The sequence below is a fragment of the Homarus americanus genome, unplaced genomic scaffold (assembly GCF_018991925.1).
Source record: "Homarus americanus isolate GMGI-L3 unplaced genomic scaffold, GMGI_Hamer_2.0 scaffold48123, whole genome shotgun sequence".
Classification (NCBI taxonomy): Eukaryota; Metazoa; Arthropoda; class Malacostraca; order Decapoda; family Nephropidae; genus Homarus; species Homarus americanus.
In genome coordinates this window covers 149,868-161,256 of record NW_024724825.1, presented here as the reverse complement: position 1 = coordinate 161,256, position 11,389 = coordinate 149,868, and the positions used below count along the sequence as shown (strand labels likewise).

Here is an 11,389-nt window from a genome sequence, read left to right as displayed (position 1 = left end):
TCTGATAGAGTGTTGTCGCGTTACTCCGTCACTAAAATATTCCCAGCTAACGTGAAACAAAACGTCATACATAAGCCCATTAAGAACCGTAACACTCCACTGAAAAGCTTCCCACCCCTGACGAACCGCCCGCCACACTGAAATTTCACAGGCATGGTATGATCTCCATCTTACTGCTTTCAACATCACTTCTTCTTTCATTCAACGGCTACTTCTTCTAATCGTCAACCGCCTTGACGTGGTTGCCATATGTGGCAGCATTGTACCCGCAAACGTGTCACATTGAGAATATCAGCTCTTTCATCACCTTCGTCACAAAAACGCGGAAGGGCGTGCCACTCTTCTGTCAAGGCCAAGCCTACACGCGTCACGCCTGAATTTTCAAGTCAGCAGATATCAGAAGCGTATGGTGCGTGTCGTGCTGCGAGCACACCACATAACCTGTCTTCCATTATAATCTTGGTGATGGTATGCCATCACGCCTCGATCACCCACCAGAACACTCTTATCAATCATCTCATTACCACCTCAAAACCCCTCAGAGGTAGGTTCCTTTCATGGCCAGTATTATGTGAAATTTAGCAAAGTGATCACCACTGATATCCAGAACCCTTCCTCCTCTGAGGTTGTGACCTTCCCCACAGTCGCTTACCCAACCTTATCTTGTGACTTGGCAGGCCAGTACCAACCTCCTCAACCACTGCTCTCCTGTCTGGTTGTTGCACACACTCAGTGCTCTGGTCCCTGCTGCCACTCCCACTCCAAGTACAGAAACCCTACATCAAAACCTACAGGCCGTTACTGACTCTGCAGTGCTCTTTGAACGGCAGGTAATTCACTATCCTGAGCTTAAAGTACTCGCGTGAATGACGTGAAACCAAATAGATAAATTATCTGCTTACCACCACCGAGCTCACCACCACTTCTTCCCCGAAGTCCGCGTCAGATCTCACAGCCTGCCGCGCAGATCGCACCTCAGATCAAAAGACTTATGCAACAGAGACAGGCATTTCATCTCAGCCGACCACATCACTGGTCACTTCATATCAGGGTCATCCGCAGCTTTTGCAAAAGTCCCACTACCCATCAAATTACAACACACAGACCAACATCAGTCCAATGACGTAGTATGCTAAAAACTCTGTGGCTCAATATGACACACCCCTCCCTTCGCCAGCCACCTCACACTAATGTTGACGCAGCTGAGCAAACAAATAACCATTTCGCTACTATGCTCAGCACTCCCACGGCAGCACGACCACTCTCCCTGCTTACCCTACTACCCCCTTCCCTGAGCTTAGTAGAGGCCCGACGTGGCATGCCTGGACAAACTAAAATTAAAACGCTCTCACCCCATTGACTTACCAATGGAAACTATTCAAAATTTCTCCGGTTTGCTAAACCCCTCTGCTCCATCATCAATGCTTCTCTCAGTCAAGCCAGATGCCAGCTGGCTGGAAACCTCTTATGTATTCACCAGTGCCCGTCAACCAGCCCACAATCGCCGTCAGCTTCTGACCTATTGCAATCACACCTTTGCTTGTCTGTGAAATTTTGTGTTTAGGCTTATATCTGATATTGCGGAATCATCAAACCCTCCTTTAGCAGTAACATAGCTTCCCCCACCACTCACTGTCTTGTCGCTTTCTCAGTACACATACCTGCATCTCCTTAACGTCTGTAGCTGTCGCCTTCATTGTTCACTAAAGCATTCGATTTGTCAACCTATTGTCATAATCTTCTTGACCTCGGGCTTCCGGAAATCTCATACCATAGCTTACAGGCTACCTCAGTGACCGACGCTTAAGCTGTATTGCGCTTCCGAGCTGTCTCCACCTTTCAGTCACTCACCTGTAGCGTCCCCAAAACGCAAAGGTAGAGCCACTCTGCTTCCTTATGCTCATCAGTGGTGCCCTGAAAGCCCCTGCTCGCTGAAATATCATCGACTCCACCATTGAATCGCGTCAACAATTGCTCCCCAACCGCCCTTCAGTTGTGAACAGTCTCCAAGCAGGCCAGCATACATGTCTCCATCAACCATACCAAGGCAATGGTTATGCATCAACCTCTCCTCCGACATTGTCCCACCTCCTTCCGCCCTAGGTCGAACACTCCAGGTTGTAGGTTCACAGCTCCTCGGCGTCACCATAAACAACTTCAGGTAAACCGTCGTCCTCCAGTTTCATCTCCCTCTCTCTCGCCGACTCAAGTCTCGGTTCCTGCACCCGGCTCCTCAGTATTTACACAACATTCATGCTTCCCAAGCTCACCTGTGCCTCCCCCTGGTCTTCCTCCTTAATGCCGCACAACGTGAACACCTGAAATCAAGGGGGCATGCAAGTGTTCTCTCCTTCCTACTCACATATCAAGCGCTCAACACACTGACCCTTTCGACTCTCACTGACCATCACCCGACCTCATCTGCAGTTGGTAAGCTTCTACACCATCCCGGCTTCCTTCTACCACCTGAATCCCTATAATAGTGCTGTTCGACACCACAACCGCATCCATCCTGCATTGCAGAGCAGTCGCTATAAAACAGCCCAGTCCCAACCATTGTAAGTATCAATAACATGTTAATAATCAGTGTGTTCACTCCAGTAAACCTGCTCCTACACTGTCACTATGTTGAAATAGACTGTATTTTGAGCTGATCCACATCTAAGTTATATGTGTATTTGTGTCACTTATGTCATGTCATATTATTGTAATTCGTAACCCATTCCCCCAAATATGTAACTGTATATTTTCAGCCTTCTGGCTGCTAAGCTCTTTTCAATTAAACCATTGGTTATTATTATTATTATTATTATTATTAACTACACCTACTCTACAATGCGCGCCTCTTACTCTTTCCTGCCTGCCTCTTGCTCTTGCCTTATAACTACTTACTCTTTCTTACTCTTATACGCCCACTCATGCCGCCTGCCTGCCTCTTACTGCCTGCCTGCCTCTTATCGCAATCGCAATCTGCTGCCTGCGCCTGCTATCTGCGTGCCTGCGCCTGCCTGCCTGCGCCTGCGTGCTCCTGCCTGCATACTTATGCCTGCTTGCGTGCTCATTCTTTACCTATTCTTGCCTTTCTGTATATATATGCCTGCATGTGATGCTTGCTTGCTGCGCCTGCATCTCTCTTTACGCCTGCTACACTTACTCTTACCTGGGCTATATATATATTCATGCCTTTACTCTTACCTTTATTATATTTGTGCAGCTTGCTCTTCTCTTACTCTATACTTCTTTTATATACACGTGCTTATGTATAGGCTTCTTATGCCTGTTATTATATATAAATATGTATATATTATATTATTTTTTTGTGTTGTTGTTGTGTGTGTGTGTGTGTGTGTTGTGTGTTGTGTACGTGCCTGCCTGCGCCTGCTTGTTCACTTATGACTGTATGCTTATGCGTGTATACTTTAATCTTCACTGCACCTTGTTAATATGCGTTGTATATATATATATATATATTTATGCCTGTCTGCCTACGCCTGCCTGCATATAACGCCTCTTACTGTGTCTGTTTTATAACACTTTTCTTATATTTGGACTCTGCCTTATCATATTATATTACTCTGTGCCTGACTGCCTCTGTCTGCGCCTGCCTGCCTACGCCTGCCTGCCTGCCTGCACTGCCTGCCTGCGCCTGCCTGCCTGCACCTGCCTGCCTGCCTGCGCCTGCACCTGCCTGCACCTGCCTGCCTGCACCTGCCTGCCTGCACGCCTGCCTGCCTGCCTGCCTGCCTACCTGCCTCTTGACCTGCCTAACCTGCCTGCCTGCGCCTGCACTACACCTGCACGTGCCTCTCTTACTACACCTACCTCACCTGCCTGCACCCTCTGCTGCCTACCTTTAGCCTCTTTCTACGCCTACCTACGCCTGCCTACCTCTGCTACTTATCTCTCTTACCTTGCCTCTTTCTTACTACGCCTTAAATCTGCGTTATCTCACATCTCTTACTCTTCTCTTGCCTTATGTACTCTTCTCTTGCCTGCTCATATCACTCTTTCTTATGTATACTCTTCTCTATATGTAACCTCTTCTCTGCCTATATATATTTACTCTTTGCACCTGCCTGCCTGCCTACTGCTGCTTGCTTGCTCACCTGCCTGCCTGCCTGCACCTGCCTGCACCTGCCTGCCTGCCTGCACGCCTGCCTGCACCTGCCTGCACCTGCTTAACCTGCCTGCACCTGCCTGCACCTGCCTGCACTACCTGCACCTGCTGCCTTTGCCTGCCTGCCTGCCTGCCTGCACGCCTGCACGCCTACCTGCACCTCACCTGCCTCTGCGTGCCTGCCTACCTGCGTGTCTGCGTGCTCACTTGACCTACCTGCCTGCACTTGCCTCTTGCCTGCCTGCCTCTTGCACCTGCCTCTGTCTGCGTGCCTGCACCTGCTGCCTGCGCCTAAATCTGTGCCTCACGTCTGCACCTGCCTGCCTTGCTTATTCTTACATGTGCCTCACGCCTGCCTGCCTACCTGCTGCCTACATCTGCACATTCTACACCTGCCTGCACCTGCGTATCTACATGCCTGCACGTACCACACCTGCCTGGCTACCTGCCTACCTGCACCTCCTGCACCTACCTGTCTACCTGCACATCCTGCACTCCTGCCTGTCTACCTGCCTACACCTACCTACACCTGCTTGTCTACCTACACCTACCTACACACACCTCCTACCTGCCTACACCTACCTACCTACACGTGCCTGTCTACACGTGCCTACACACCTGCCTACCCACACCTTGGTGAGATCGCTATTTCCTTTCTCCATCTCCAGTTCTCTTGAGTAATAATTGTCAAATTAAAATGTTTTACTATATAATTTAAGTAATTCTTCAAAATGACATCAGGTTTTGAACATTATTGATATATTGTGCATCTGTGGTCGCTTATGATATTAACCCGCAAGGTGGTACGCTTCATCACCCTGTTAATGGGCTACTTCACCACCAAGCCGTTGACACGTGCCGAGGCGGCAACACCGGCCAGACGCCTGCCCCAACAAGACCGGGCATTGGCCGAGTACCAGGCCGTTGCTGACCACCCCGGACACCTGCCCCAACAAGAACGAAACGAAACGGTGGCCGGAAGATACTGGTCCCCGTTACAGCGACCACCCCGTACACCTGCCCAGAACAGGCAGGGCGTGCCCGGAAGGTTCGGTCGTTGCAGCCGACCACCCCGGACACCTGCCCCAGCAGCAAGACAAGAACAGGGCAGTGCCCAGAAGATTACTGGTCCGTTCAACGGCCACCCGAACACCTGCCCAACAAGAGCAAAAGGGCAGGGCAGTGCCGGTACTGGTCCCGTTACAACGACCACCCGAACACCTGCCCCAACAGGAAACAGGAAACGGGCAAGGCAGTGCCCGGTACTGGTCCCGTTACAACGACCACCGAGCACCTGCCCCAACAAAGAAACAAAGGCGTGCCCGATACGTTGCAACGACCACCCCCGAACACCTGCCCCAACAGAGCGAAACGAGGGCGTGCCGGAAGATACTAGTCCCGTTACAACGACCACCCGGACACCTGCCCCAGCCAGAACCGGGCAGTGCGGTACTGATCCCGTGCAACGACCACCCGACACCTGCCCCAACAGAACGAGCAGGGGCGTGGCCGGAAGGTCTGGTCGTTACAACGACCACCGGACACCTGCCCAACAAGACAAGGGCAGGGCGGTGCCCAGAGTACTGGTCACGTTACAACGACCACGGGCACCTGCCCCAACAGGCCGGGGCGGTGCCGTTACTGGTCCCGTTACAACGACCACGGGCGCCTGCTGAACAGGGCAAAACGTGCCGAAATACTAGCCCGTTGCAACGCCCGAACACCTGCCCCAACAAAGGCCAGGGCAAGAGCAGTGCCCAGGTGGTCGTTACAACGACCACCGAGCACCTCCCTCAACAAGGCCAGAACAAGGGCGGTGCCAGAAGATTACTGGTCCCGTTACAACGACCACCGACACCTGCCCCAACAAGGCCAGAACAGAGGCAGTGCCGGAAGGCCTGGTCCCGACGCAACGACCACCCGAACACCTGCCCCAACAAGGCCGGAACAGGGCAGTGCCCAGAAGATACTGAGTCCCGTTGCAACGACCACCCGGACACCTGCCCCAGGCAAGAACAGGGCAGTGCCCAAAGAGTCTAACAATATTTTAAAGAACCAACGAAACGCCAAAGTGCCCATCAAGTAAACCTCATCGGGCACCAGGCGCCTGCGCTCCGGCTGACCGCGTGGTGTCACAGTCCCCATCAAGAGGGCGACAACCAAAACCATGGTGTTGAGCTTTCTATTTATTTTGAGCGCAGCTTATGAAAATACGAAACCTAACACGTAGCCAGGGATAAAACTTTGGGAACACTGGTGTCACGGTCTATACCGAAGTACTCTCGACCTTCGGAAAAATGTGGTGAACCGCAGAGCAGTATAAAATACGTCATGGCTACCTATGGGTGGTGAGTGCCGGAAAAACAAATAAAACAGGGGCGTTAAGGTAGGGGAAGAGTAGTGAGGCGGTGAAGCCATAAAAGAGTTCGTCATCCCCCAAACGTCTAAACCGTGCTAATTGTTGGCTTGCTTCAGAACCGTAGTAGAATGAACAACAAATTTTTGTATGCAAAACCCATAAACAGAGTGAGCCAGTGGTAGGCAGTGAACACAGCAACCCACCAGTATTTTTGGTGTGAAGCCTTCCTGAGTTTTTTTACCTGATATCTATATCCTTGAGGCATTTTGAAGCCATTTTGCGTCCATGTGTGCTTAATATTGAGAATATTCTGAAGTCATGTGTACTTTTTACTGTACACATTTGAGTAAAACTTTGCATTAAGAAGTGTTAAATTTCTGATAAAAAGTCCCGACCTAGACCCCTGGTCACCTTGATGTTTAAAATTATAAGCATGTGACATTTGCTCTGTACATGGAAATGAAGAGAAATCAAGATGACGAGAGGCTGCTGAAATAGCACAACCTAACGTAACATTAAATATAATGTTATCCATCGAATAGACTTGTTGCCTTTGTTTGAGGCCTGACAAGCCGATGATGTGTCACAGTGGTGTGGCCACGCTGGCACTAGTGATGAAACATCATTAATCTCTTTCACAGCTGTGTGTAGTCAGCAAAATGCCAGTGTTTTTGGTCGTGGGTGTTGCCACGTCCCCAGGCTGTCGGCCTGCTAACAAAAGAGTATTGGTATTAAGTGAGGCTGTGTGCAGCACACTTGCTAAGAGACATTGAGATTACACCCTTGTCCATTTCTCCCTATGATTCCTGCCAAATGTCAGCATTTCTGCCACTCTGGCATTAGAGTCGCCAGGGCACAATCTTATATTCTCTGAGGAATAGAGTTGCACTGTCAAGTCGCATAAAAACCTCCTTGTGTCATCCTCTGCATCAATGTTGAGCATATGCACTGTAAAAAAATCGTGATGTGGTCAATTCAGTAAACTCAGGCATCATGAAGCACTCGTTGTCCCCATAAACATTTCAGTATCCTGTTTAAAATGCGTTGGTGAATGCCGCTTTCTCCCACAATGCAGTTTCTCTTGCGCAACAGCTTACCCTTCAATATAGCCTGACCCCGGTTCTGTAGTCAACCCTCGTCACAAAACTCACTATGCTTTACTATGTACTGCAAATATTATACCAAGCAACTCTTTTGCCTGAGGCAGCGCGTCTTTCAGATGATGGTGAGTGGTAGCCTTGACCATAGCCGCTCCACTGCTATCCTCTTTATCCTTCAGTTAACCTGTTACTGCCTCTCCCTCCCTTTATCCCCTCTCTCCTTCATTTTACCTTCCTCTCTCCACCTCCTTTCTCATTCCCTCCATCTCCCTTCCTTTACCTCCCTTCTCCCTCCCTCTATCTCTCCCCTCCCCTTACCTCTCCCTCCCCTCCCTTCTTCCCCCTCCCCTTCTCCCCTCCCTCCATCTCTCCCTTCCCTTTACCTCCTTTCTCCCTCCTCCCTCCCCTCCCCTCCTCTCCTCCCTTTTCCTTCTCCCTCCCTCCCTCTCCTCCTCCCACAGCAAGCAGACCTCCAACCACACCTTCCTTTGTTTGCAGTACGTTAGTAGTACATAGGTATGGGTAAATGTGAGGCGTAACTAAATAAAAATTTTTTAGTTTGCCAGTGATTTATTATATTGGCTTTGTTATTAAAAGATAGTAAACTATTGATATAAGCCATCTTTATTTTATTAATTTTTGTTCTTGTAGACGTCTTTAATTTGAGCATAAAATACAGAGGCTGTTAAATCTATATTTATCCCTTACTATATTATGTGACTCATGTATAAACTTCAATTTCATTATTATTACTATTATTTGTGTTATTACTATTAGATGTTATTATTATTATAGTATTATTATGTGTGTAGTTTTATTTTATTTTATTATGTATAGTATTTGTGTGTTTCAGTTAACCTTCTGATATGGTGCTTCATATTATTTATCATTTCAGTTATCAGTTTCACTAGTCACTAACTGTTGGTATGTTCTTTGTCCAGTGTTGGCTGGTACAATCTGTAAGATATATTTTGCTGTAAATCTGAATGTGGGTGTCAGGTACTGCTTCTTCTAATATTGCAATGTCAATTTTAACACTGAAATCGGATACAGATTTAGGCGAACACACACACACACACACACACACACACACACACACACACACACACACACACACCATTGTCAGTTCTTCCCTCTCCTCTTCTCCCTTTTCCTTCTCCTTCTCTCTTTCTCCTCTCTCTCCATCCACCCCATCTCTCTTTCCTCCTTCCTTCCCCCTTCCCTTTCTTTCTCATTCCTTTCTCGTCCTCCTATCTCTATCTTCTTTCTCATTCTTCCCTCCTCTTTTCCTTTCCCTCTTCTCCTCACCCCTCTCTTCTGCTTCTCTTTATCCTCTCTTCTCTACTCTTTTAAAATATACTGTATTTCCTTCCGTTTGCCTCCTCCTCTTGGTCCTCCTCCTCCTCCTCTCTTGGTCTTCCTCCTCTCCTCTTGGTCTCCTCCTCCTCCTCTTGGTCTTCCTCCTCCTCTTCTTGTCTTCCTCTTCCTCTCCTCCTCCTGGTCTTCCTCCCTTCCTTCCAACCTCTCACCCTCCTTCGTCCTCAAGGCTCTGCAACTCTCTCTCTCTCTCTCTCTCTCTCTCTCTCTCTCTCTCTCTCTCTCTCTCTCTCTCTCTCTCTCTCTCTCTCTCTCTCTCTCTCTCTCTCTCTCTCTCTTCTCCCTCTCTCTCTTTCCCTCTCCCTTTCATCTTTCCTCCTTTTCTCTCTTCTCTTCTCCCTTTCTCCCCGTCTCTCCGTCCCTCTCTTCTACCTTCCCTCTTTCTCCTCTTACCTTTTCCTTCTCCCTCCCTCTTCTCTTCCCTCTCCCTCTCACCTCACTTCTCCTCTCCTCTCCCACCTCTCCCCTCTCTCACCTCTCTCCTCCATCCCCTCTCTCCTCTCTCCCCTCACCTCTCCTCCCTCTCCCCTCTCTCCCTCTCCACGTCCCCTCTGGCGTCTTCAATCAACATAAATAGATGTCTCGATAGCATCTCCCCCCTTCCATAATGTGTTCCTCCTTCATCCATTATTTCCTTCACTTCCTCCTTCTCTACTCCCCCTCCTTCTCTCCCTTCCTTCTCTACTCTCCCTCCTTCTCTACTCCCTCCTTTTCTACCTCCTCCTTCTCTACCTCTCCTCCTCTACCTCCTCCCTTCTCCACCCCCACCTCCTTCTCTACCTCCTCCTCTCTACCTCCCTCCTTCTCTCCTTCCTCCTTCTCTACCTCCTCCTTCTCTACCTCCCTCCTTCTCCTTCCTCCTTCTCTACCTCCTCCTTCTCTACCTCCCCTCCTTCTCTACCTCCTCTTCTCTCTCCCTCTTCTCTACCTCCCTCCCCTTCTCTCTCTCCCTTCTTCTCTACCTCCCTCCTCTACACCTCCTTCCTTACCTCCTTCTCTACTTACCTCCTTCTCTAACCCCCACCTCCCTCTTCCTCCTTCTCCCCCTCCTTCTACCTCCTCTTCTCTACCCCCACCTCCTACCTCCCCTTCTCTACCTCCTCCTTCTCTCCTCCTCTCTCTCCTTCTACCTCCCTCCTTCTCTACTCTCCCTCCTTCTCTACCTCCTCCTCTACCCCTCCTTCTCTACCCCCTGTTTCTCTAACCCCCACCTCCTTCTCCCCTCCTTCTCTCCTTTTCTCCTCCTCCTCTAACCCCCACCTCCTCCTTCTACCTCCTCCTTCTCTACCTCCCCTCCTTCTTACCTTCTCTCCTTCTCTCTCTCCCTCCTTCTCTACCTCCTCCTTCTCTCTCCCTCCTTCTCTACCTCCTCCTCCTAACCCCCACCTCCTTCTCTAACCCCCACCTCCTTCTCTACCTCCCTCCTTCTCTACCTCCCTCCTTCTCTACTCTCCTCCTTCTCTCTCTCCTCCTTCTCTACCTCCCTCCTTCTCCCCACCCTCCTTCTCTACCCCCCTTCTTTTCTCTCCTCCTTCTCTACCTCCCTCCTTCTCTACCTTCCTCCTTCTCTACCTCCTCCTTCTCTACCTCCCCTCCTCTACCTCTTCTCCTTCTCTACCTCCCTTCTCTACCTCCCCTCTACCTCCTCCTTCTCTACCTCCTCCTTCTCCTCCTCCTTCTCTACCTCCTCCTCTCTACCTCCTCCTTCTCTACGTCCCTCCTTCTCTATCTACTCTTCCCCCACTCCTTCTCTACCTCCCTCCTTCTCTACCTCCCTTTCTCTCCTCCCTCCTTCTCTACCTCCTCCTTCTCTACCTCCCTCCTCTACCTCCCCTCCTTCCTCCTACCTCCCTCCTTCTCCTCCCCTCCTTCTCCTACCTCCCTCCTTCTCTCTCCCCTCCCTCTACCTCCCTCCTTCTCTACCTCCCCTCCTTCTCTACCTCCTTCTCTACCTCCCCTCCTTCTCTACCTCCTCCTTCTCTACCTCCTCTCCTCTACCTCCCTCCTTCTCTACCTCCTCCTTCTCTACCTCCCTCCTCTACCTCCTCTCCTTCTCCTACCTCCTCCTTCTACCTCCCCTCCTTCTCCCCTCCCTCCTTCTCTACCTCCCTCCTTCTCTACCTCCCTCCTTCTCTACCTCCCTCCTTCTCTACCTCCCTCCTTCTCTACCTCCCTCCTTCTCTACCCCTCTCCTTCTCTACCTCCCTCCTCTACCTCCTCCTTCTCTAACCCCACCTCCTTCTCTTACTCCTTCTCTACCTCCTTCCCTTCTCTACCTCCTCCTTCTCTACCTCCTCCTTCTCCTAACCCCCCCTCCTTCTCTACTCTCCTCTCTACCTCCCTCCTTCTCTACCACCCTCCTTCTCTACCTCCCTCCTTCTCTACTCCCTCCTTCTCTACATCCCCTTCTCTACCTCCCTCCTTCTCTCTCCTTCT

The 11,389-nt window shown here is 50.1% G+C and overlaps 1 protein-coding gene across 1 annotated transcript; it reads left to right on the top strand.

Annotated features, from left to right (window-relative positions):
- The first annotated feature begins 4,899 nt into the window (after nucleotides 1-4,899).
- LOC121864577 (proteoglycan 4-like) lies at nucleotides 4,900-5,793 on the top strand. The gene has a single exon (XM_042363644.1). It carries the CDS (start codon nucleotides 4,900-4,902, stop codon nucleotides 5,791-5,793), a length of 894 nt encoding a protein of 297 aa, XP_042219578.1.
- The last annotated feature ends 5,596 nt before the right edge of the window (nucleotides 5,794-11,389 follow it).